Source organism: Perissodus microlepis, chromosome 7 (genome assembly GCF_051167445.1).
Source record: "Perissodus microlepis isolate ML-2025 ecotype Zambia chromosome 7, ASM5116744v1, whole genome shotgun sequence".
Classification (NCBI taxonomy): Eukaryota; Metazoa; Chordata; class Actinopteri; order Cichliformes; family Cichlidae; genus Perissodus; species Perissodus microlepis.
In genome coordinates this window covers 53,731,657-53,758,417 of record NC_140467.1, presented here as the reverse complement: position 1 = coordinate 53,758,417, position 26,761 = coordinate 53,731,657, and the positions used below count along the sequence as shown (strand labels likewise).

Sequence of the window (26,761 nt, the reverse complement as noted above, 5' to 3'; positions counted from 1 at the left end):
TGGTTGTTGATGCTATAGATGGGCTCATCTAAGGATTTCAAAAACTGCACATCTACTGGGATTTTCCTGCGCAACCATCTCTAGGGTTTAGATAATGGTTAGGAAAGGAGAGCGTATTCAGTTAACTTATAGATTTTTAGAGGTCAGAGGAAAGGGACCAGGCTACTTTGAGCCACTAGAAAGGTGGCAGTAGCTCAAATAACTACTTGTTACAGCAACACCAACTTTGAATGTTAAGCGTTGAAGCTGATAGGCTACAGAATTAGAAGACCATACCAGATGGCACTCCTGTCAGCTAAGAAGAGGACACTGAGGCTACAATGTGCACAAGCTCACCAAAATTGGCCAGCAGAGGACAGGAAAAATCTTTATTTCTGCTGTGATGGTCAGAATCGGCATGAACATAAAAGCATGGATCCATACTGTGTCAATGTTTCAGGATGATCGTGGTGGTGAAATGGTGCGCAGGGTATTTTCTTGGTACATTTTGGACCCGTAAGTACCAACAGAGCACTATTAGCCTACCTGAGTATTATTGCTGACCATGTCCATTCCTTTATAACCATCACGTGCAACTGGAAAATCTCCAGCAACTGGTTGACGCTATCATGACAGTATGAACCAAAATCTCAGGAATGTTTCTAGCACCTTTTTGAATCTCTGCCACTAATAATTAAGACAGTTCTGAAGACAAAAGGGTTTCCAACCCAGCACCAGCATGGTTTACCTAATAAAGTGGCTGATGATGATAGGAAAATAAACTGCCATCTAATAACTACAAAACTGACATTATCTTCATACAAACAACAGACCGTGCTTCAGTGAAAGAATTCTGACTTCTGACTTTCTACACTTTATTGCCCAGCCAAAGTGAAAAACAGAACAACAGCAAAAAACAAAATGAAAGCAATAAAATGTTGTATAGTGTTTATTCATTGAACTTGGGGTTACAATTTTCTTGAGGTAGAGTTTTCCTCTAAAGAACACGTCTAAGATGATTTATCTTAAAGAAATGCACTCTGTCTTGGAAACTTAAAGAGAATGCTTTCTCCTCGCTGATGGGAGTCCCTCTCAGGTGCTCTAGCAGGCTCAGTTTGAGAGGGAGGACTGATCAGGTCACCGAGGAAGCTGAGGAGTTCAGTTTTCATTTCCTAAACTGCACAATGGGAGATGGGATTTTGATATCCTGGCCTTTTTCCAGCCGTTTCTCACACTCAATCAGGTAGTTGACGCCGTCGACCAACAACTGGACCAACTCCACCTAGAAGCACACAGCAACAGAATAGCTCAGACGGCGTTATATTGAACTGATGCATGTGAGCTTATTAGCATGAAAAAAGAAATTGTGCAAAGGGCAACAAAAGAATATCCTCACCTCAGATTTGCCCAGACGGTCAAGGTTGGAAATGTCAAAGGTATCACCAGTAGCAGCCGTGTCGACTCCCCCTGTGCCGCGTTTCTGCAGCCGCAGGTTGTCAAGGATTTTGCTGAAACGTGGGTCCTGTAAGTTGGAATCATTTATAACATGTTGAAACTGTAGTTAAAAGATTTCTTTTTCAAGAACAGAAATAATAACATGAATAGAAGTTGGGTTTTTGGAGGGATTTAAAAAAAATTCTAGATGAGATCATGAGGAAGAATTTGGATTATAGAAACCTTTAAAAATTAGCTTCTGTCAGCTGGTGCTGACAGAAGCCCCATGAGACAACTGTTGTCGTAAATTGAAAATATTTAAATAAAAGTGAACGGAACTTAAAAGTTATAGTGTTATAGTGTCATTATATTACCTTGCTTAGTTTTGGCAGGCGTACATGGACACCCGCCCTGAGGCCGGTGCCCAGGTTGGACGGACACGTGAGGACATATCCCAGACGTTCATTCCACATGAATTCCCACCCTCTCTCCTGGATCAGGTGCTCCACCTGTAAACAGTATGTTCATGGTTGCCCATTCACATTTTATCTATACATAATAGTTGAGCAAGATAATCACTTTTTGCAGCGCTTTAGTTGAGAGCTGAGAAGTTTGAAATTTGAGGAGTTTTCATGTTAACAAAATAAGTACATAATGAAATAAATGCAGTTTTCTTTTATTATGAGTCAGGATAGATAATATATAACATTTGTTCCCTTTTTCAAACGTAGACTGTAAGTAAACTAGTCATCAAACAGAAATTATTTATTAATAAACAGAATTTTAAAACACTCAAAGTGCTGGATCAAAGACTCAGAATTATGACACTTGTTTTCAGATGCCCCAAATGACCAAAATTGGATAGTGCTGACGTGTGAAGTAACATAGCTAAATTAATGAAATGCAGTTTCTCTAGTGGCCACTGGAGCCTGGCTCATAATCAAGCCAATGCACATAATTTTGGTGAGTGAAATTCTAGTATTTTATAAGTCTGCTACTTAACAGGTATATGTCTTTGAATAGTTAATGGATCCAACCTGCTAATCGAGCTAGGTAGTACTAGCTGATAAGTTCTACCCTCTTGTCCAAATATGGTTTCTTTTGGTCCCCAAAAACAACATGACAATGACTAAAATGCTGAAACGTTATCAAAACCTGTCAGGAATGGCATGGTGGCTTTGCCCATCTTTTATATACAGTTTGGGAGTGTGATGCATTTATTTTTTAAACCAGTGGCCAAACAGAGTTACAACAGCTGAGTTTGCACCTCACAGTGGATTTAATGTGTCACAAAGAATAATCCTTTTTGATGACTGAAATGAAGATGTGTCAAATATGAAATTTGACACAATTCGTGTATAAACACGAATGTTTATAAATCGAGTAATAATTGAGATATTTCAGCCTGATACAACTCAGCAACATTAGCAGCCACAAAAAAGACTGGCTAATTATCAAAATGATATCCCTTTACTCTGTTTGACATCACACTCCACTGTACCTGTTTGAGTCCGTTGCAAAATCTCTCAAACACTCTCTTCATGTTGCCGCCCTTCTCCATGGAGATAACTCTGGTGTGGTCCTCCTCATTCACCCAGATCAGGAAGGTCTTATCATTGTTGTGCCTGAGGAAAAGAAAACAAGAAAACTACTCGTCTTTCATTACTGCTGATGACTCATGACACGAGGCACTTTGATATTCACACTTGTCTTCTGTGCAAAAACATGCGTTTATAAAAAGCTATGCACACCAAATGGAAAACACAGCATCAAACTTCCTGCTGTTTTAGTGGCTCAGTTTCCAGGAACAGGCACAATAAAAACTCATACATGGTCACACAGCAGCGGACATGCACAAGAACTGAATAGACCATACCAGATCCCCCTGGCATCTGGCCAGTCTCTGGCCATAAAGGCACATGTCAACAGTGGAGAGACAGGCTTGTCAAATAAGAAGTGATCCTACAGGTGGGAATGGTTAAGGGAGGATCAAGAAGGAAAGAGATGTAGATTTTTAGATTTTAAAGGGAAGAAAGACTTCTTTACAATTTGGTGATGAAAAGATTTCAAAGAGTCATATAAAAGGGCATTGGTCTTTTTTAATAGGTATTGTTGAGGCTGGAATGAGATTTGTTTTTAAAAAATGGATTTAAAAAAATATATTCTCAAAAAAAAAAAAAAAAAAATATATATATATATATATATATATATACATAAATATAGATGAACAGCCTTTACAGAAGCTACACGGGGTTGCTGCACCATCTTGTGGTTCAAAGTGGTATTATGCAAGAGTACAGCTTATCCCATTTCACTGTCAGTTGATATCCCTGCAGATGACCTGAACATAAAGCCACAGCTGCTGTTTCTTCACCTTCTGTTGAAAGCCTTATTTCAGTTTGGAAAGTTTTAAACTCTATTTAAGCAACATATTTTGTTAAGATTTATTTTTGTCCTTATCTGGCAGTTCAGCAGTGAAGAGTAGAAGGGAAAGAGGGCGAGAAAGAGAAGGAGAAGACATACAGCAAGGGGCTGCAGGTTAGACTGAAATCAAGCCACTGCATTTCAGCTGTAAGGCATATGGTGCCTGTTTAACCAGTAAGCTAAACGGATACCCAACAAAGTGCTGGGTGCCAAAGAAACATCCACCCCATAAATCTCTATATTTACCATTTTTAAATTTACCATTCACACAAAATTATAATTAAAAATAACATTAAATCATAAGTTTAAATGTAAAGGAAAGCGTATACATTTCTCTGAAATGATTAACTGACATCAATAAGTTGCTGCTGCTCCTTTTCCGTCATGTCTCCTAGGCTGTAGTAGTGTCCAGCCAGGTCTCCTTTAAGGCCAGCTAGGGCTGTCACTACTACCCGCTCCACCTCACGGCGCTCAGCCCTCGAACAGGCTGGGGGGAGGCTAAGCCCACGGATACTACGGCCAGTACGCACCCGGGATGACAGAACATAATTCTCATCAAACATGCCGTGGGTTATCTGGAAAGGACAAAGGCAAAAAAAAAGTGTTTCATACGTGTAGAAATCGAATATGGATGCATTGAAATTATAGTGGCAAGAAGCTATGGTCTAACCTTGGAGGCATCCAGGTCAGTAGGATGTTTCATGACTCTGGGGTCATAGCCATTATGTCTGTCTTTGATGACAGGGTCAAAGAGCTCAGCAAACACCTAGAAGCACCAGCAAACAAAGTCTGCAGTGTAGGTTTGTTTCAGGAAGTCAGAAGTTTACTTTGACAGTTGATGTCTTATGATATAGACAGTGTGGAATTGCACCTTTATAATAAGGATAATCATCAGATCTATGACAAAGAATCAACAGTTACTGGCTTAATGGGGAAAAAAGACTGTTCCAACCATACATTCATTCAGGTACTACACTCTGTATAATGACACATCATTTCTGACAGTATGCATGATACTTTGGCTATGAACATATGAATCAGTTCATAAAAAGTCTTCTGCTATCTTCTGTTGTCGAAACATTTTGTAGTGAGTAATTCTTATGAAATGTGCAAGTGATATGAGGCATGCTTTTTTAAACCTTACTGCCTCAGTTTTTGAGTTCTCACGTATTACCAGATTTACAATTAATCAATATACTGATTATTATTAAGATAAGCACAGGTTATTCAGTGGATAATTTAAACAAAACCCACTTTGTTTTACCTCATAGCTCTCCTCGTCACCAGCCACGCAACCCACTGTCTTGATGAAAGGGTGTCCAGGGTTGTCGACTCCCGTTTGGATGCACTGGTCAAGGGTCCAGTTGTTGGGGGTGACTTTGTCCCTCAATTTGGCATAAATGGCTGGAGTAAGAGCAGAGGCCATGCAGTTGTTGTGTTTCCTCAGGTCAGGGTAATCAGAGCTTCAAGAGGAGACGGATTGAAGAAATGTAAAAGTTTTGAGAGTTACTACACCCAGTTACTACACCCCTGGAATAATATTCCTTCTTACTCCAGCTAATGTTGACAACATAATTTTCCCTTCAACGTATTCAGTGCTGATCTAGCATATAACTGTGGTACAGAATACCAGTTGGTTAACCTGGAGAAATCTCATTTGTAAGCAAATAGACAATTTGATGTGTACATTGTTGGTTTGGGGTTGGGGGAAAGATTTTCAGGTAATTTTTGTTCTTTTATTTTGTTAACTTAGGGGTTTTTATTTATTTATTTATTTGTATAGCACCAAATCACAACAGCAGTCACCCCAAGACACTGTATATTATAAGGTAAAGACCATACAATAATGGAGAAAAACCCTAACAATAAAATGACCCTATCTAAGCAAGCACTTGGCAACAGTAGAAAGGAGAAACTCCCTTTTAACAGGAAGAAACCCCCAGCAGAACCAGGTTCAAGGAGGGGCAGCCATTTGACAGAACAAAAGACATGCAATGAAAGAGAGCCAGAGGTTGATAATAGCTACTGGTGGTCCCATTTGTCTTCAACTAGCTGCTAAACTTAGCTGCCATTTAGGGGGTAAGAGTACCTATAACTCTGGAATCAGAGAGTTCATCAATATCAGGAATCTAATATTGGACAAAGAGTATATGGAGTCAGTGGCTAAATTCTGAATCTTTATAATGTGTAAAACTATTAGGAACTTAAGGTGCTTTTAGATTCTGATCCAGCATGCAGTGGCACTAAGTAGGCTTCAAATCATTCCAAATTTATCCTGGAGCCTAAATATGAGCACACTATCAGAAAAATCTATCTTCAGCCACCAGAGAAGCAAGTGTACTGTATGTATGCATAGGATGAGTGGGTAAAGGCAGTAAAAGGGGAGAGCATAAAATACAGTGTGAAAGAGTAAGTGAGAGTGAAGCCAAAGGTAACCCAGATGAAATGTGAGAGCGTCACTGATCTTGCAAGACATCGCCAGCATATCTGACATGACATTGTGTACTCTTTGAAACTCTCAGATGTTTAGTTGGACTGTGTTGACACAATCCACACATGTTTATTAATGCTGCAGGCTCAGTGCATAAGATGAGATCAGAAAGCCCTTATTTATCCCAAAAGTTGGGAAATTTCTGTGAAACAATAACTTGTTATATAGAAAATACAAAACAGTATGCAGGGTACTTTTACTTTGAACACATGAATCAGTTCATGAACAGTCTAGTGATGTCACCTTCTGCTTATTTCTGTTATGGAAACATTTTGTAGTGAGTCACTCTTATGAAATGTGCAAGTGATGTGAGGCACATAGTTGGTCTGTCTGTTTTTAAGGGAGATAATTGCAGTCTAATACCTACTCACTGACTGGTCAAGGTCATCTACTGCAGAAAGAACTTTTTGCTTCAATCCTCACATATCTTATTGTCATCTGTTCCTATGATGTAACCTCATCATCACCTCACTTTTCACTGTCTTTCTTCTTGCTTAAGCATAGAGTGTATATGAAAGATGTACAAAGCCACTGTGACATCATTCTATTCAATTCAGTTTTATTTGTGTAGTACCAACTCATGCTTGAAGGCACTTTATATTGAACGGTAAACACCCTACAATATTTTAGTGTAAAGGCACAACAATATTAGAAAGTCAACCCCATGAGTAAACACTAGATGACAGTGTAAAGGAAAAACTTCATTTTAACAGGAAGAAGCCTCCAGCAGGCTCAAGGGGAAGTTGGGGGAAAGGGAAATAGAAGTGAGCAGGGAGAGACAGGACAAAAGGCGCGCTATGAAAGAGAGAGCCATTAACTATTAATGGTTAAATATAATAGTGGTGTATAGCATCCAGAGAGTGAAAAGATGACGCAGCAGAACTAAGGATTGACGTTCAGGGTCACTAAACCAGCAGTAATTATAAGCTTTATCAAAAAGAAAAGTTTTAAACTTAATTTTCAATTTAGTGGTATTGCACAAATGGATGAAGATATCCCTGCATATGTTGTCAATGGAAGAACATATCCTGGTCAAAAATGACTTCAAGATTCCTCACACTGTTACTGGGGGCTAAGGTAATGCCACCTAGCATAAGATTCTGGTGAGAGGCCATGTTTTAATATTTTTAGGGTAGAGTAAAATAACCTTAGTTTTCTCTAAATTTAGAATGTCATTCAGGAACTTCATGTCTTTCAGACATGCCCATAGATTAACTAGTTGAATTGTATCATTTGCCACTTGGTATTTTGAAACCACACATCAGGGGTGTCCAACTCCAGGCCTCAAGGGCCGGTGTCCTGGAGGTTTTAGATGTGTCCTTGGTCCAACATAGCTGATTTATAGGGCTATATAAATGGCCTGTCTTAAGGTTCACCAGAGGCCTGGTAATGAACTAATCATTTGATTCAGGTGTGCTGACCCAGGGTGATATCTGGGGCGACCGTGGCTCAGGGGGTTGGGAAGCGTATCTGTAACCGGAAGGTCGCCGGTTCGATCCCCGGGCTCTCTGTCTGGTCGTTGTGTCCTTGGGCAAGACACTTCACCTACCGCCTACTGGTGATGGCCAGAGGGGCCGATGGCGCGATATGGCAGCCTCGCTTCTGTCAGTCTGCCCCAGGGCAGCTGTGGCTACAACTGTAGCTTGCCTCCACCAGTGTGTGAATGCGAGAGTGAATGAATAGTGGCATTGTAAAGCGCTTTGGGTGCCTTGAAAAGCGCTATATAAATCCAATCCATTATTATTATTATTATTATCTAAAACTGGCAGGACACCGGCCCTTGAGGCCTGAAGTTGGACACCCCTGCCATACATAGCCAGTGAGGGGCAGATGTGACTGAGCGATGTGTAAATATACTGTAACAACCTGTCAATAACAAGGTAATGTAGGCTGAATCTTAGAGCACACCTGGTTTTATCCTCCTTTTTTAAATTGTAGTCATATTTTACAAAGTAAAGCTTTAGTTGCACTGAGATCATAAATTCTTCAAAAAATAAAAAACTATTAAAGTCATAGAACAAGGAAGCCAAATGGTAATTTTCTAACAGATTTCTAGCCAACCAAGTTCTTTTTACAACTGGTCACCCCTTGGTGGCATTAGTGGTGCTAATGTTGACCTGTCTTACCTGGGAGGGTAAAGCTTCTTCTTTGCCTCAGCAGCCAGAGAACTGTTTTCACTCAACAAGAATCCAGCAGTTCCTGCTCCCAAGCCGGCCAACAGCACAGCTGTATTGCGCTTGGAGATCAGGCGTGTGAAAGAGCTTGCCATTTTTCTGCTAGCTGGGTTTTCAGTAGCAAAAGGACTACATATAAAAACACAAAAGCAAGGTTTTGTTGATGACTTGTGAATGGTGCTAACATATACACGTATAGGCAAAGTGGAAATGGACACCTGATGTGTATCTAGTATCCTCATGTTGTGGTGTTCCTGGATCATCATAATAAATGTTGGTGTAAATTCAGCATTGCAAGTGACCAATCACATTGTCATGATGTTATAGTTTTGGGGTGTAGAATAAAACTGCTGATGTACACTGAGAAAAAAATCCAAAAAAGGATCAGGTCAGGGTTAGGGCTGAGGATTGGGATGTGATTGTAGTGAGAGTTCTAAAGATTAAGGTAGGATACCCAGAACAATCTAGGCCTAACTTGCTCTTATCTAATGACCTTTCACCCATGAAAAGTTTTATTCAATATTATATCAAGCTTAGACCATGGGAGGCTCTGGCAAACACTCTTAGCGTTATTATCGCAGTCTGAATGGCAGGTTTCATATGACCACTAATGCTTTGCTATTGAACAGTTAGAAGTCAGCCATAAGCTAACAAAAAATGCGACATTTATTCAAAAAAGAAATGGCTTTAATAATCATTCTTGTTAATTTTGTCGAAATGTCCCACAAAAGCAATTCATTTAGTTTCATGGACCTGGCCTGGAAGGTCAAATTTTAGCTTATCCTCTGTGGATTGTGTCCACAAGAGTGTGTCTTTATATAAAGGGGAGCTGTGAGGTCGTTGTTAGTCCCATTAATCAGAGTTAGACCTGAAATTAAAAGTCACTCAGTTAGTCACATGATTTTTATGAGCTCCGTTTGTCCCACTCTAAGGCTTTTCCTTTCACTGTGTAGGTTAAAGGCAGTTCACTCTGTGGGTCAATGGGCGTAGTATTTATAGATTGGTGGAAGGCGGTTGCACTGCCAGGATTCAGTGCCAAGATCCAAGCCATGCCTGGCTCAGACGGTGACATTCAGAACTGGTCATAAGACCAGAACCTCATAAGGCAGTGGGACAGACAGATGGAAACAAGGCAGATGGAAGGTGAAGTGTACAGGAGAGCTGATGTATCAGGATGAAAAACAGGTGGAAAGAGAGTGCAAGAGTTCTTTCTAGAGATCAGCCTGTGAGAAACCACCTCTACTAACCAACACTGAAAATTATGAGATCTTACAGATGCTCTAAGATCACTGTCCCCTCCCCTGGTTGCTGTGACCTTTTAACTGGAAACTTTTCATGTTAAAAAAAAAAAAGCACCTACTCTCTGTTTGATTTTCTACGTTTCTTCCTGTTGTTGTTTGCTTACATATCACCTTGAAATCATCATCAAATCCTGCTTCACCTTCCACCTGCTTTCCTTGTCCATAGCTTTTAAACTTCACATTAATTTTGAATGTCAAAAGCATGCAAATTTTTTGTATACAGCCTGGATCTTTAATACCAGCTCTACAACCAGCTCAATAATTTTCCTAGCATGCAAATTTTTTGTATACAGCCTGGATCTTTAATACCAGCTCTACAACCAGCTCAATAATTTTCCTAAGTATTGGAAGCAAATGAAGGCTTTCTGTAGGAGAAATAAGAGAAAGGAGATACAGTACCTGTAGAAAAGCTGCTGCCTTCTTGCTCAGGGTCTCTTGTTAAACAGCTTTTCACTCTCCTCTTACACAAGGCTCCACCCCGTCATGTGGGATTAAAAGGTCGGAGCCAATCAAAAGTTCAGAAAGAAATAATTATAAGCCAATGGACGTATAGTATGCTTCTGCTGAGCCATGATTAACCATGACCACCAAGGCTCCAATATCACTGTCCAGTTTGACCTTGATATTTGAAAATGATCTCTTGTTCCACTTCTGTGACCATGAGAGCTATGTACAGCAGCAGCCATGCCCTGAGTTAGAGGATTCAATATTTGCACATTACAAAAATCCCATGGATAAAATTTAGTGAGAAAATCCTATGTGGATAGGTAGTTAAACTAGACTCACTGTAGCCAATACCAAGAGAAACTAGATCTCCCAGTATAAACCCTAGAGTTTTGTACACAAGTACTGTCCTCCCAATGCACTGTCAGCTAATAAGCTGCATGGGTATGGGTAAACTTCAGTGCAGCTTGTTTTATTTGATTAAGATCCAGCAGATCCCAGAAGACTCTCTGTCCAGAAGACTTCAGTCTTTGGAACAGCAAAGATGCAGGAACCTCAAGGTCCCAGGAATCTGGTAGAGGAACCGAGCTTTAAGTAGGGGTAAAGACCCCCGCAAGGGCGAGAGGGAAATTAATTGGGAGAGAGAGAGAGAGAGAGAGAGAGTAATTAGAGTAATATTATGGCCGATGGCTCAACTCATACCCTGCTTATGCTTATGTAGGGCACACAATTTTGGCTGCTTTCCTTACAGTTGCTGCACATCTGCAACCCAATTTTCAACCCACTTTTTATTTGGTTTTCTGTTTTTGTGCCATGTTTTTTACTGACACTTTCCCACGCTGTCACTCTCAGTACTGACATCATTAATCTAGTCCAATCATCTTCTTGCAATCGTTAAACCAACCCCTGTTTCGCATAGTTTAAATATGGGCTCTCAGTCATTCTCCCTTTCAGGCTCTCCTTCATACAACTTACCTGCTCCCCGTCTAAACCTCACAGACCCTCAGTCTTCATCTTCACCAGCAACCACCAGCATCTAGACTTTGGGGGGGGGCTTGTCCTAAATCCTATGACTGCTGAGATTCTGGTCTGGCATGATGGGTCATGAGTCTAATTTTGAAATCCATTATTTTTCAATATCTCAGTAAATCATGCTCAATTCTTCCAAGTGATCTCTTCTCAGTGAACTTGCATTAGTCTGTGTGCAAGTTTTATTTTGGCAACACTGTGTGTGTTCATTTTTTTCTTTTTGATGATTTTATGTGTCCTCTCTCTGCTTGATAAAACAACAATGTGCATCAGAATTACAGTTTGAACAGTTTATTTTTTATTTTATTTTTAAGCTTATAAATACATTAGCAAAACTGTAACTTCAAAGTATGCAGCAGTGTAAGAAAGCAGATTCTGGACCTTTGAAATGGCGAAAAATACGCCCCCAGACCCAATAACCCATCCCTACCACATCCCAAAGACATCAAACAAGCACAAAATTTTAAGTACAGGGGAAATCACACTATATTCATGTTATAATCAAAATTACAGTCTAATGAAAATCTTTGAATTAATAATAAATTAATAGTGCAAAGATCTTACTATTTCACTAATACACTCAATAGAGTTTGAAATATGAATATGAAAAATTGATCACATTGACGGGAACTATTAAGAATAGTACCACATATTCTTGATATGTGGCAATATGCTTTTGTAGCATGAAAGAACCCCTTGAGTCCAACTCTCAAAAAGTGAAGCTCAAAAAGTTTTGTGTACAAAATCATAAACATTAAAAAACTCAAAAGACAGGATCTGATTGTAAAGAGAAAGAAAAATGTCTTAAAAACTGTAATGAGCATATTTCAAAACCTGCAATGTGTTTAAACTTTAAGGATTTTTGCTCTGACATGCGAGAGAATCTGTAAGAACATAAAGCTTTCATTTTTCCTTTTTATCATAGCGTAAGATTAAAAAAAGATAAAAAGCGAAGCGTTAGATAACGTCTCCTGTGAAACAGACAGTATTAAAGTAGATAAAATATGTGACGTACTCCAGCTGTTTAGGAAACCCAGCATGTCTACACACACACACACACACACACACACACACACACACACACACACACACACACACACACACACACAGACTTTCTCAGTTACTCAATTATGCAATTACTTGATTACTTGCTACAGGGTCCCCAACAACCCCAAACTTACTGTGTAGCAGAACACAAACACTAGTTTGTGTTCATTTGATTTGTGTTACAGAAAACTGATATGTTGTAAGGACAACTTTGAATAGGTAACAGAACTGTACCACTGTTTTATAGTCTGCTCACTAAATATACACTTTCAGTAAGGCACATTTTCTCCTGAGTTTCCCAAGCGCAGTGATTGATGGCATTCTATGTAACAACCCCTGCTGTGTAATGAATGAATGTGTTGCTCTGAGCTAGAAATTGTATATATGTAACAGTGTTTATGTGGTATTATTCCACTTGCCACAAATGTCAGTGTAATGGGGAAACAGCGCCCCCCCTCTCGGCGTGGCTGGTTAGGTGAGCTGGCTGCAGTAATCGCTGCCAGTCTGCCGTAGCCATACGAGAGGTGAGTTGTATTGTTCCGCACACGATATAGCTAAGTAGTACAGACACATAAAACATGTTTGATTAGCTGATGGGCACCGAGTGTAATAAGTGCTTAGTGGACACATGTCCAACACCAGTTTTATGTACTTTTCATTTGTTTATTATTGTGTAAAACTGTATGCTAAAGCGGAATGCTAATGGGATGTTCTGCCGTAGTGTGCTGTGCGGAGTGGTGTGTGGCGAGCCATTTGCACTGATACAACACCGTTGTTTCCATTCAGGTACATCATTTGTTGTTGCTGTTATTTTATTGTATATTAGAAATTGTAATATTGCTGCAGTAATCGCTGCCAGTCTGCCGTAGCCATACGAGAGTGTGCTGTGCGGAGTGGTGTGTGGCGAGCCATTTGCACTGATACAACACCGTTGTTTCCATTCAGGAAATAAAGTGGCAACGATCGATCAGAGACTCCTTGTCTTCTTAAAAACACAACACAACGCAGAGTCGAGGAGTCTGTTTGGGCCGAACTGTTGCAGCGGGATGAGGCAGAAACCGGTTACATATATATCAACTATATGTCTGTTTAGAAGATGCAGTTAGCCAGGTGGTAGTCGGGGTTCAATCTTGAGTGAGAGTTCATAAAGGGTATCTTCATCAATCACTAGGCTTTTATCCAGCAGGAACTGAGTCACCTGGAATGGAATGAGATAGGTTAAATTTAAAGATTTTGGATTTTTTTGAAGGTTAAGCAGTGAAAAATTATACACTTACTCTGATATTGATTGTTTGTTATTAAACACATTTTGCTCCTAAACTGGCTTCAGTATATATTTTTAATTATGTAAACAGCTCATATAAATCTGCTTAAAGAATCATTAACAATAATTACACGTTACAAATATCTAATTAGACACACCTTTGGTTGGTGCTCTATCCTGTACGGTGTTTGCTGGAACTGACGGATCTCCCGGATGATATGAGAAATCTGAGATACCAAGGACAAAGTTACTGGAATGCTTCAGACAAGATGTTTTTTTCTAGAGTGTGTGTGTGTGAGGGGGGTGGGGGGTTGACTCTCTGTCCTGGTAAGAGACTTGTCAGTCTCTAACCAATAACCTGAAATTACTCCCTGCTACATGCTTGTATTTCGAAGGAAATATCTGAAACAAGCTCATTAAAAAAGATGCACAGAGTACAGGCCTTTTTGAGAGCCAGTACAATAGTATTGTTTAGGCCTCCAGCAGTAGTAAAGGTAGATATTCAGAGCAAGTATTAAATTATTTAAGCCAAAATTCTGGAAACCGTGACTTTAGGTATTGTAGTATCATATCACAAAGATGGACAAAAACAGGGGTTGTGTGCATAGATGTTCAATGTCTAAATAGATCATCATAATCAAGTCCTAGATGACCGTTAGTCAGTATTCAATACAGTATGGCATATGTGCCTCAAACGGATTTAAGCAGCTCAATAACTGACATCCAGATTCAAATTTTATGTTTTTAAAGTTTTTTTCTGCTATATAGACCATTAAGGCACAGTGAATTGTGAGTTTTGTGCCAAATTCCAGTTTTAGGAAAGTAATCCTTACCATCCTCATCTTAGAGAAGTTAACAAGGCCCTCCTCTGTAAAGTTGGGTGTCCCCTCCTCAATGCAGGCCAGGTCAGTGAGGTACATGCCCAGGTAAGGGACACATGGAGGATTACAGCTGTGCAGACAAAGCAGAAATATACAGTGTTTATGAACTGATTTGAGACATGTACATTATTTTCCTCTGCTCACTGGCTATATTTACTTTTTCAGTGTCTCTCTGAGGTTCTTGAACCGTCCCTCTGATGACACAATCTTCTGAAGTCTGTCCCTCAGTCCCTTTGTCTGAAAATAATGAAAAAAAGAGTAATTTTTTCAGTACACGGATGTGGTATTATTTTCAGCAGCTCTCTGAAAGGAGAATCAACCTGTTTGCAGACTTTTGCCCAGGTCTTTTTAAGCCTGTAGATGGCACTGCCTTCGAGTGCAGCAATGATCTCCAGTACTCCGTTGTAGTTATTGAGGCAGCGACAGATGTCAGCCACTGCCAGCCACTTCTCAATGGAGCTGGCTCTGGAGGCCACATCAGTATGGGTCATTATCTGAGACGCTACCAGGTTGCTCATCTGTGAAGCAAGGTATAGAGAGATGAGAGATGTTTCCAATAATCTGTCTGCCTTCAGTGATATGCCAAATTATGTCACTGATATTAGTGGGCAAAAGAATACACCACCAATCTAATGTGGATAATCATATATATTTAGTTTGATTGTGAAAGCTTTATTCTTTATAGACTGAAATTTTAGGAAAGACAGCTATTAAATGCAGCTTGTCCTTTGATTCTTCAGCAGTGAGAATCCAGTATTTAAAATGTAGAAATATATTTTAATTAAAGGCACTGCTCTTACTTGTATTTTTCCATTTCCACTTTTTGATTACTGAATGTTTTTGTATTATTAAGTCTGTTAAATCCTCTTTTTCAGTTCTGTCTCCCTCTAGCTTACAGAGGGATGTCATGGCAAGATGCCAGTGTACTGTACTCTAAGTAGTGGTCACTGGCCACTTTTTAAGAAACTGTCTGGCTTTTGCCCCTGACTGAACAAGAGAGACAACTGTTGTACCACAGACTTTTTATAAAACTCCCTATAAGCCCCACCACTACATCACTGCTCAGGATAAAAAGTCACTGTCTTACATCATTAAAGTGCTGGGTGGTCTTCATGATGTATGGAGTCCTTTCCGTTTTATCCAGCTTCATGAAGCCCTGACCTAGGAACTCCCTGCAGGACAGAAAATATCCAAAATCATAGATTACACATACTGTATGTCCACATGTCATAATCTGTTCCCTACAGTCTCTGAGCTTTACACCACCAAATCTTTAGCCCCCTATGGGAAGTTATCTTTGAGTCAAATACTATATTTCTTTAAGTGTAATTTTGTTTTATGCTAATCATATTAATCAAGGATAGTGTTAGTTCAGGTAGACCATAAAATCAAACTCAGCCTGGATCCCAGCAGATCAGCTGATATCATTGGCAGCCTACATCAACTAGATGTAGGCTGCCAATGATATCAGCTATTCTGCTGGGATCCAGGCTTATAGTCCTCTACACATCTAATTTAAGGTGTTTTAGCAGGCCAATAAATCCTAGTTAAATTACTGTATAATTTGTTAACTTGCTAACTTACTATAAACTGGGCAGCTGTATTCTTAAGGCACGTTGAGATACCCAACTAGACTCAATATAGGCAAATACGCTGTACAAAGACATTTTAAAGAGATGATCATATTAAATAACTCCAGGGTGATGCAAGGAGAGCTTGAATGTCTTGTATAACATACTTACTCATAAGGAATACTCCTGAACACAATATGATCCAGCAAGGTGATCTGTTCTGCTAGTTCTATGGCTGAGAGTGACTCAAAACACTCTGATTTAGGACTCTCCGCCTTGAAAACACAGACAAACAAACTGCATGTGTAAAAAACAGTACTAAACTGCAAAGCTCTTCAGGGGACTACAGTACCACACAAACACAAATTAAGTCCACATATAAGGAAACGACCTGTGGATATTTGAGGAGGGAGGTAACATAATTCTCCTCAATACAGAGTAACCACAGCGGCTATTTTTCACAAGGCAAGGACATGACATTACTGACATTATTCTTACCACAATGAAGTGTAGAAGCGGGCAGCTCTTCTGTGTCATTCATGAGATAAAGGATTTCGACAAACAAGTTATAAACTTGTCAGGAAAATCTTTAATGAAACCCGTTCTGCTAAATGGCAGTACTGACCATTTGTAATATGTCCTCCATCCCGAGCTGAGCATCGTCTTGTTCTTCTTGAGAAAGTGCACTGAAAAACAAAAATGACATAGCATTACGTACATGCAGTACCAGTCATATGAAAGGTGTTCTGCATTTGTACTCATGAACATTATGTAAACCTCTACAACACTTTGTGTTGCAATGAAAATAACTCAACTAAACATTCAAAATCATGATCTAAAATTTGCATGAATTTTTGAAAAAGTAATTCATCCATAGTTAGGTGACAACAACAAGGGTCTTCACTAACTAATGGGTGACAGCACAGTAGCTACGCCTATCTTTCAGATAAAGTTTATTTTATTGAAAGGGACCTGCAAAAGCAGGGTCATGAGGCTAACAACACAGGGAGCTGAATTAGCAGTATCAGTTCTTTTTATATGTAATCTGCTGTTTACCTACTTCACCCTAGAGGCAATCTGCTATAAATGTGACTTTGTCTGCATAAATTCTAGTGTTAAAATGCCTAGGTTAACGGCACTCAAAACCCTGTTTAACTCACTCATCCTAGATTTACACTTGTATGACTTAAACTGATTGGACTGACAGGTGCACAGACACAGGCAGCTGTTCTGGATAGACCATCACAAGAAATTTGTGCTTCAGTTTTGACGATTGAAATTCTTGTCTTGGATAAGTCTTTTACTAATTACAGATATTTACTAATTGCACTAATTACTAATTACTATGCACTCCCCTTTGTCTGCACATTGCCCCCTTACAGTTTATCAATAACAGCTATAACCAAACTCACTCGAATGTGCTATCTTAGCACTCCAGCTTCTTTTCCAAATATGGAAACTTTGACTACAGAAAAAGCAAGATAGGGTCTTAAACACTTACACTGAAGTTTCCGCCTGCAAACTAATGGGTGACAACATGTTAACTAAGTCTATTTTGTATGCACAGTCTATGGCTTCACCTTGCCTATTGCAGAAAAAAATTCTAGGACAGTGTGTAGATAAAAAGAAGTACACAATGATATTTACAGCAATCCCTTTGTACCTTAATATGTTTGTTGTAGCTTTCCTCTCTTGCGGCAGCAGATCTGGATCTCGCAACACCTCTTCTAGTAGACTGATCACCCCCACCTTCAGCTCACTGTTCATTTCAAAGTCCTGATTGAAACAACACATGCATATATATTTATAGGGAAGCTTAGACTTGAAGTTAAGATTAGAGTAGTGGGCACTCACAGAAAGATTCATTTCAGTGGTTTATTGTGTATTTAACATCTAATTAAGCTTGCACTCATATATGACAGTGGGAAGGGGAGAGGGTGAGGTTGTACGTGAAGGGAACAGAGGTGATGAGAGGTGTTGGATAGGTATGGTGTTAAGAAGAGAAATACAGGGGAACAAATAGTAACCAGAATTTGCCAAGGAGATGGAAATGACTTTAGTGAGCATGTGCTTTAAGATAGGGAGGAACATGGGGTGAAGCATAAGAATGGAGGAAAGTGAACACAGCTGGACTACATCTTACACAGAAGGTGGAATCTGAAAGGCTGAAAAATGCAAGGACATAGTCTTTGTGGAATATGATGTTTGCAGATGACATTGTGATCTATAGTGAGAGCAGGAAGCAGGTGAAGAGATGCAGGTCTGCGAGACAGACACATCCAGATTTTCTATTTTCAAGACGGAACAAACCCTATTAGCAGTTCACTATGATGTGAACCAGTGGGGGGACTGAAAACCTATCTACACCTTTACCTTAGCAAAAATTTTATGTATTTGTGCCCGATTCCATCCTCCAGTTACTCCAGTTCTCATTCATTACTGACATTATCCTATCATACCTCAAATTCTCATGTCTTGAAATAAATTGCCCCAAGACCATTAATAAAGGCGTCTGTGTTCAAAGATGACAGCACCTCCAGACGCACAGCTCTCGCTGTAAGACGCCTTTCACACTTAACCTAAGAAGGCCCAAAGCAATCCTCTCTAATCTGAGTAAATGGAGATTCATCTGGAAAGATCATCAGCTGACGTCCCATTGCTGCTTGAAGTCTATATTTAGCTACAATCCTCCTTATACTGTAGCAGTAGTTGCACCTGGAAACAAAAAGCTTTGCTGAAACTGAGAAAGCATGTGATAATGTCCACTCTGCCATGTTTTTGGATGTACATGTTGAAGCACAAGGTCAGAAGTGTGAAGATCCCAAGCCAATAAAACCTGATGCCTTGCCTCCTCTGGTATAGCCGCTCTACTAAGCCTAACCCAACTCTCAAAATGCCATCCATAAGCTTGAGAATAAGCCTACTGAGGTGACTGCTCTTCTTCATATTTTCACCTTTCTGCAAACCACTGATCTCATCTGAATATTTCTTCTTCTGAATTAGCAAATAGCAACTAACTCTGAAGCCTTGCCTCAAGCCAGGCAAGCTGACCTAGGCTAGATTCAAAGCTGTTTTTAGCTGCCTCCTTCCTAAGCTCCAAATGAACCTAATTAGCCATGCAACCCTCCCCCGGATCAATCTAGAAAGAAAATTAAATGATGAAATCCAAAAGTTTGTCCAAATATTAATTTGCATCACTGCCTTGACTTCAGGATCAACTTTTCCAACTCCTTTCTAAACACCTTGTCCATTCTACTCACAGCTAAATCAGCTGTACATGTCCAAGGGCATGTGAGGAATGCTAGTTTGTTTCAGTGGAATTACACTGAGCAGAAGCAGAAGCAACATCTCCAAAGTTATAAGATTTAAAGGACCTCTCAGTATTATAATGTACAAGCTGTCATCCATCTAGATTGTCCATGCTTGTGCAAGAGTGGGTGGCAACATGTCATCCCAGCCCAGATGTTAGTAGATACCATAACACAACATAACAGGTCCCGAAAACTTAAATGGGTCATAGAGAGGACTTACAGTGGATAATATCCCTCTCCTTGTGAGAGGTTTGCTCTTACATGTTATTTAAACACTCAATGCTCTCTCTACTGGCAAGTTTTCACTGTCCAAATCCAAGTCCTTAACCTTTGATCTCTCCTGCCGAGGTATGGTAGCAAGCATAACTTGTCTGTTACTAATCTGTTGCTTGTTGGTGAACTTAAAGCCTCCTTACGCACAGAGAGGACCAAATGCTTGAAACTGCCTCCTCTTCAGAACCAATAGTGACGAGACAATCATCTACATAAAAACCACATAGAAGAGTGACTACAACCTCTAGTCTGAATTGCTGCCTGTTATCCTCTGTGGATTTCTCCAAAACAAAATTTACACAGCTTGGAAATGAGGTGCCTGCAAATCTGTACTGCCATTCTGCATTCTAACTGACCTGGTGTTGATGAACATTAAGGTAGAGTGAACATGGATCAGATTTAAGGCTAAAATGTTGGGTTCTGAGTCAGCATCTTAACATCTGCATAGGAGAGCCACAGGGCCACCAGAGAAATAACAGGTCCAAGTCAGCTGTTGGTACTTTGATCTGACCCGTGCTCACCTCTTTATAGTTGTCAATACCAGGTATGGTAAACAGGTGAATACAACTACCTTGCTCCTATAATGACGACACAGGAACAACACCAACACAGGGATATCAGATATACCTACTAATTAGACACATTATAACTCTAACATGCACTTTTGAAAACTTTACCAATGGTTTTTCATTTTTCTGTGTTCGTTTATTTTTAAATTTCCCAGCATCTTTTACATCCCATTGGGGTACATTGCCATGATAACATAGACTGCAGGCCTAACTTCCTCCAGAGCAGGTTAGGGTCCAAAAAAGAAATGAAATTATGATCCATTAATTCTCTGTCTCACCATTCTTGGAAGATTCCTTAGACCTTACTGGATGGTTAGCATGAGGCTCTAAAGTACATTTCTCAAAAATAAATAAATAAATAAATGAGAACACTTGATCATTACAGTATAACACAAAGCCAACTTCAGGGGTAATAATCTTTCCAGTTATGAAGCATAAGTCAATGTGAATCAATTTCACCCGCTTTGAAAATGATAGTGACCGCAGATGTCCTGGGAATGCAACAACAAAACAAACCCAAAAGTACTTGTCACTTTTTAGGCTCATTTTTATCTGTTAAAGCTGCAATTTGCAGATAAGTGTTAACAATTAAGACCATGTTTTTAGGAAGAAGTAGGAGTTTTACACTGTTTACAATGTTGTTATAATAAGTTAGATGTGGCAAAGCATCATAAAAAATTAATAAAAATGTCTAGAAAATTACATCAAAACCATAAGGCCAGCAGTAGTAGCGTGTAAAAAGCCACAAACTGAACTGACTTTTGTAGGATGATATTTAAAAAAAATTAAAGGTCATGGCCACATAACACTTAACCTAGGACCAACCAACAGAAGTTTACTTTCCAAGCTAAAATATTCAGTTGCAAAAATAGCATCTTATATAATGTAAAATGAAAATTATAATCTTTTCGCTACCCTGGGGAAGATGCTGACCTTTTTCCATGCTTCCTGGATGGGAGACAAGACATGAAGAGCAAAAAGTACCTCCATGAGGGAAAAAAGTGACGGGAGAAAAGACACAATCAAAACAAACACAACAACAAACTCTTTCAGGTGGGCTGAGCAATGGTCCAGTTAGCCAGCTCTAGGTTTCTTATAAACTTTCTAGAGCAAATGAGTCATTACTTAGGTCACATTTACTTACATGGCTGACTTTTTTATTGTCAGCTATATACATACAAGGCAGCAGCACAGTATTATTATTGGTTAGATGCTCAGCATGAAGTTCCTCCTCCCACTTTGGGTTGAAAAGTAGCTTCTACAGACAACATTGTTTTAAAAACTTCTTCATGGTGATGACAAGAGCCATGAAGGCAACATTTATCTTCAGTATAATTGCTACCAATTTCTACTACCTTAGCTTTATAGAGAACACCTAAAGTCCAGCTCTTCATTCTGTTAATGTGGTAAAATCTTTCTGTCGTGATGGGTCCAAAATGCTTGATGATTCAATGGCAACAGATCTACCGTGTCACTTCTCTCTGCAGTGGCAATAAAACGTCTTTATTCAGCAGGTCTCTTCCTCCAAAGAAGCTTTAATAGAATGGACGAAACTGACTAATACCACTTTCACCCCTCACAAATGAAGCAAAAGTGGTTTATTGCACCATGCACTAGGGCTTGCTGTTATAGCTTGCTGTTATATGTTATAGCATATATATATCAAATTTACAGATCGAGGCAAAATTATTAGCCCCCCCCCTATTTTGAATTTTTGTCAAATTCAAAATAGTATAAAAACTTCAGCAACTGTAGTTTCAAAGAAGACAATCACTAGAGCCCTGGACAAGAGTGGACTATAAGGGTGCAGACGTCTGCAGAAGACACAGCTTCAAGCCAGTATGCGAAGGACAACCTGGAGACCGATTTTGCATACTGGAAGTGCATTCTTAGGTGAGATGAGAAGAAATTATTGCGTTTTTTGCCTATACAGATGCTGCCATGTTTATAGAAAGAAGAGAGAGGTTTCACTCCCATAGTGAAACACACTAGTATTATGCTGTAGGGATGCTTCAGTGCATCTGGAAATGGGAATCTTGTCAGTGTGGAAGAAATCATGAAGACAGAAGGATATGTAAAGATTTTGAATGAAAACTTCCAGCAGTCAGCAGGAAAACTGGGTCTGAGTTGTTGCTTTATCTACCAAATTGCTAACGACCCAAAACATACACTGCTCCTGATAAAGAGCTATCTCCAGAAGATCAAAGGTCCATAACGCCTTTCCCTAAAAATTAGTTTGGCAATTAGCTTAACTTTAATGTGTGTTGGACCATATGTTCTCAACTAGTGTGAAGCATGCAAGGGGTTTGCAACTATGTTTCCAGCTAATGAAAACGCATTTTAAAATACCACATTACTCTTAATTAAAAACAAAAAGGTTTTTATTAGTCACTTACATGCTGATAGTTTTTGTTATTTAGCTTTTGCTTGTTCTAATGACACCATCAAAGACTACCCATGTACAGCTGCATAAATATTTTCGCATAAATATTAAATATATATGCAAGACAAGAAGACTGCTGTCTGGGGGGGGGGACTCCTGTCTCTACTACCCAGAGTTCTCAACTATACAGCTACAGTGACATTACACAGGAACAACTATTTATACTGAAACAGAAAATCACCAGAGTCCTTAAATAGGTGAATTTATAACTTAACTGGAAGACTTACCTGGGAATGCTTAGAAACCCAGTGGCGCAGCACATTGAGAACTCTGTTAGTAGCAGCTCTGCGGATGATGAATTCTTTGTCACAGGCTTTCTCAGAATTGTTAAAACCTAGAAGGACAAAACAGAGATCATGGCCATTAAAGATGTTATGTCAGGCAGCATTTATTATTTTGGTATCAAGAGAATTTTCATGGTCCTTTCAGGGTTTGGCTTTAATTTTAATTTTAAGTTACTAGCACTACTCAACCTACTCATAAATGTGTATATGTATATGTCTGTGTGTGGTGTGTGTATTTTTTTTTTAATACATATTTATTTTTGGCTCTTAGCTTTTACTGACAATAAAGCAGAGGGAATGACATGCAGTAAATTTCCCAGGGCAGAGTTGAACCTGCACCTGTCCAGTAGGTAGCCTTTTAACATATAAGTGGTCCATTCAACTAAATGAGCTATATCCGCACCAAAACAGCAGAATTATTTACAAAAAATGGAGAAGACAATAAATCATAAAGTGTTGCTAAAGTTTACAAGGTGCAAAGGTTAATACTGGTGCCACTTGTAAGAAATTAATAATAAGCCTTAGGGCGTCTGGGGAGTCCCTAGGGACGTTTTCCCTGGAGGGCCTAACCCGGGGGATGTGGCCATGACCTAGTTAGGGGCTCTGGTGGCTCTTAGATGGTGTTTTCCTTGTGGCTGCGTACAGCGGAGATGGGGGAGGGTCTGTGCTGGCAGACGCTGGTTACTGGCCTGGTAGCCTGGCTGCCCCTGGGTGGGTCCGGGATGGGCGTGGAGGCTTGGGGGTCTGGGGGTGCTCCGCCCCCGGTCTGGGGTGCTGGCTGGGCCTTGGGGGCTTGGGTCCTGGCTGTTGTGTCACCGGAGCTGTGGGCGGGTGGGTGCAGGGGGGCTCAGCCCCAGTGCAGGGGACCTCTGGTGCATCGGCCCAACTAGGGGGCTCTCTAACTGGTGGGGAGGTTGTTATATCTTTGCAGGTGGTCTCCTCTCTACAGGAGCTCACTCTGCAGGTGGGGGAGAGATATAGGAGAGGTAGAGAATGAACTCAACCTGGGTGTCTATTGTCTTGTGTAGTTTGGGAGATGATTGGATGATGGGGTGGGTGCAGTTTTCTCTGGGGTGGAGTCGGGTGGGCTGCCTCGGACTCTGTGGGGCTGGGCGGTGCTGCTGCTGCAGGCCCCGGTCCGGATGGGCCTGGGCCCCCTTGCCCTGGTGGGTTCCAGAGTGTGGGGGTGCCTACTGGGGTCAGCGGGGGAGCTCCCCATCCTCCCCATCCTCAGCTGCCTCCCTATTCCCGCTCTACCACACCCACCCACCCACACATGCAGGGCTTGGGCTGCAGGTATGTCACCAGGGTGCAGGGGAGGCACTCCCCCTCTGTCCCCTTCTGGCCGCCTGTGCCTCAATTTTATTCTGCAACCTAGACATCCACATTACTCACACTCTCACATAACACATACATATAGGGCCTTGGGGGTGGGCACGTTTTACAGCATCCAGAGGATGGTTGGTGTATTCCAACCCACCTCTGGCGCTGGTGCCCTACCCTCAATTTTAAATGCATATAGACACTGAGGGTTTTCGGGAGGAGCTGTGCTGCTCTCTGATAGGAAGCAGGAACCATGCTCTCCTGTGTTTTAAATGCACTTTGGAACAGCACACAGCAACACTACATATGAGCGGGCGGAGGGAGGTTTGGGGTCTTCACTCACCCCGGTTCTGTTAGCCGTCAGGGCTGGGGGGCTGGGAGGAGGTGCTGGCCGTCAGATTGGGGTCTTGGATGCGGTGCCTCCCTGCTACTGCAGATAAGGAGGTGGTCCACTTGCCTCCACCCCAGAGAGAAGGGTTACATCTCCTGGGTCTAGGTGCAGCTTGCACCTCTGGGGGCGGGGGTACCTGGACCTGGGATAGAGTATGTTTGGGGAGTGTGGCTGTCTGTGCAGTGTCTATTTGTGTCTGTCTACACGTTGGGTGAGTGCCGAGTATTTGGTTGTGTATATGGGGGTGGGAATGCACGTTTGTGTCCACGTGCGCCTGTTCGTCTGTGTCTATATGTCAGGTTGGGTCTTAGACTCAACCTCTCTGGGTACATCTCAGGCCCTCCAAAGTACGGAAGCCTATTTCCCCTCACCACACTCCCTGCCGGTGGCTGATACCCTCAGACGTTGGTGTGTTGGTGGTTCTTGTTGCCTGGGGCTGGGCGCTCATGTATGTACCGGCTCACTCCTGGTGGCCGACTGGCGGGGCCTGGCGCCTGTGGCCTGGCTGGCCCCCTTCCGGGGGGTGGGGTGCCCTCAGGCCTCTGGCCTCTGGGCCTGAAGCTCGGTCCTCTCTGGCACAGCTGGCTGCCGGCAGAGCCCGCAGGCACGCCACTGCAACCCCCTCTGGCTTCTGCTCCGTAGCTGCTGGGTGACCTCTCGTTTGGGGCTCTACTCAGCTCTTCCCAGGAGGGTGGCACGGTTTCCCCCCTTTGGTGGTCCTCCTCGGGTCCTCGTACTCTGGGGCCTCTGGATGTCTGGGGCCTCTGGATGTCTGGGGCCTGGATCTCCTCCATACCTGCTTCATGCCCTGGGGGACGGGGCTATGGCTCCCCACACTCCCTAGCAATTTGTTACATGGAGAAACCTTTGGAATACAAGCATGCTGATCCACACAGGTGTGCACACAGGTGTACACACGGGTGTTCACAGACGCGGACTACACCTTTCTTGGCTGCTGCCTCAAAGCACATTGTGCGCTGTCTATCTTGCGTGCTGCACAATAGCGTTTAATATTTAGTATTAAACTGTTATCTACTGCTAGCTAGTTTATTGTGATGGTGCTGTATTTATTATGTTGCTCTTTTTTGTTTGTTTTCTCTTCTGTTTTTTTTTCTCCATACAGGTGATCCAGGTGTTTTGTTTGTTTTTCTTTCTGTCTTCCCCCCTTTCTCACCGTCTCTTCTCCCCTCTGTTTTTCTTTCTCTCACTCTCTTTCTTTCATTCTTTCTCCCTGTCCTATCCCCCAGTCATTTCTGTCCCGTTTGTATCAACCGAAAATAAAATAAAATAAATACATAATTATAATAAAGGTCAATCAAATGGACCAATATGGCAAGGCCATGATGATCCACTTGGTAAAATAAATCCGCTTGGCATCTTTCTTGGCCTTAAGACAACAATTCTGATGGCTAAAGATCCAAACGGGACAACAACAAAAAAAAAAAAAAGAAAAAAAAAAAGGAAATTAATAATAAGCCAATAAAACAACAACAACATTTCCAGTTATATATTTTTTTTCTTGGACTCTAATAGAGTAGCTTTGCATGATTCATTTATTGATGCATATTTGTCTTATACTGGGCCTTGGTGAAGCTCCTCAACTTTCTAAAGCAGGGGTCTCAAACTTAAATGAGCTGTGGGCAACTGCTGACACTGTCATCTTTATTGCTCAAGTAGTACAAAAAGAAAACAAACAAACAAGAAAACACCCACAAATATTTCAACAAACAACAAACAAATCCTCCCTAAAAAAAGTAACGGGCTAAATTGCATTATTTTTCTTCATGTCAATATACAGGCCACGAGCAGAGGTGATGTGGGCCATGAGTTTGAGACCCTTGGTCTAAAGGAAACAGTTTATTTCGATTTTCTGCCTCCAAAAAATTAGGTTTTGAAAACTAGGTAGCCACATCAGTGTCTGACTTCACAAATGCACTTCTGGAAAAATCGTCAAAAATCCCCATAAACACTCTCTTTAACCTTGTGGGAAGCCATCCCAGAATTGCTGAGGCTACTATAGCTGCAAAACATGGGTCGACATCATATGAAATCCTATGGATTCAGAATGGGATATCACTGAAGTTCATGAGGGTGTGAAGTCAGACCAGTGAATATTTTTGGCAGGATA

At 40.9% G+C, this 26,761-nt stretch overlaps 2 protein-coding genes across 7 annotated transcripts in view; both read right to left on the bottom strand.

Annotated features, from left to right (window-relative positions):
- Window positions 1-516: 516 nt before the first annotated feature.
- Window positions 517-10,193, bottom strand: ckmt2a (creatine kinase, mitochondrial 2a (sarcomeric)). The gene is made up of 9 exons (XM_084935980.1): window positions 8,455-10,193; window positions 5,102-5,300; window positions 4,508-4,603; window positions 4,191-4,412; window positions 3,290-3,375; window positions 2,915-3,038; window positions 1,788-1,922; window positions 1,376-1,501; window positions 517-1,261 (listed from the first exon to the last, which is right to left on the bottom strand). Exons 1-9 carry the CDS (start codon window positions 8,766-8,768, stop codon window positions 1,145-1,147), a joined length of 1,419 nt encoding a protein of 472 aa, XP_084792106.1. The 5' UTR covers window positions 8,769-10,193; the 3' UTR covers window positions 517-1,144.
- Window positions 10,194-11,551: 1,358 nt separating this feature from the next.
- Window positions 11,552-26,761, bottom strand: part of rasgrf2a (Ras protein-specific guanine nucleotide-releasing factor 2a) — a 51,457-nt gene continuing 36,247 nt past the window's right edge. For 3 of the 6 annotated variants that reach the window (XM_084935973.1, XM_084935974.1, XM_084935977.1), the window contains 11 exons: window positions 22,863-22,969; window positions 17,703-17,815; window positions 16,665-16,725; window positions 16,538-16,567; window positions 16,211-16,314; window positions 15,556-15,640; window positions 14,789-14,986; window positions 14,626-14,705; window positions 14,421-14,538; window positions 13,746-13,814; window positions 11,552-13,521 (listed from right to left, as the gene is read on the bottom strand). In XM_084935973.1, coding sequence (XP_084792099.1) covers window positions 13,426-13,521; window positions 13,746-13,814; window positions 14,421-14,538; window positions 14,626-14,705; window positions 14,789-14,986; window positions 15,556-15,640; window positions 16,211-16,314; window positions 16,538-16,567; window positions 16,665-16,725; window positions 17,703-17,815; window positions 22,863-22,969 — 1,061 coding nt within the window. In that variant the 3' untranslated portion in view covers window positions 11,552-13,425. The remainder of the gene's footprint in view (window positions 13,522-13,745; window positions 13,815-14,420; window positions 14,539-14,625; window positions 14,706-14,788; window positions 14,987-15,555; window positions 15,641-16,210; window positions 16,315-16,537; window positions 16,568-16,664; window positions 16,726-17,702; window positions 17,816-22,862; window positions 22,970-26,761) is intronic. The other 3 variants (XM_084935975.1, XM_084935976.1, XM_084935978.1) reach the window with 1 other exon arrangement.

Excerpts from the sequence above, each read along its gene's own strand:
- ckmt2a (XM_084935980.1), bottom strand. The coding sequence starts at position 8,768 with ATGATGATCCAGGAACACCACAACATGAGGATACTAGATACACATCAG. Across the intron at positions 4,604-5,101 it reads GTGACGAGGAGAGCTATGAG|GTGTTTGCTGAGCTCTTTGA; the intron begins GTAAAACAAAGT and ends TGGTGCTTCTAG. Across the intron at positions 4,413-4,507 it reads CTGACCTGGATGCCTCCAAG|ATAACCCACGGCATGTTTGA; the intron begins GTTAGACCATAG and ends TGTCCTTTCCAG.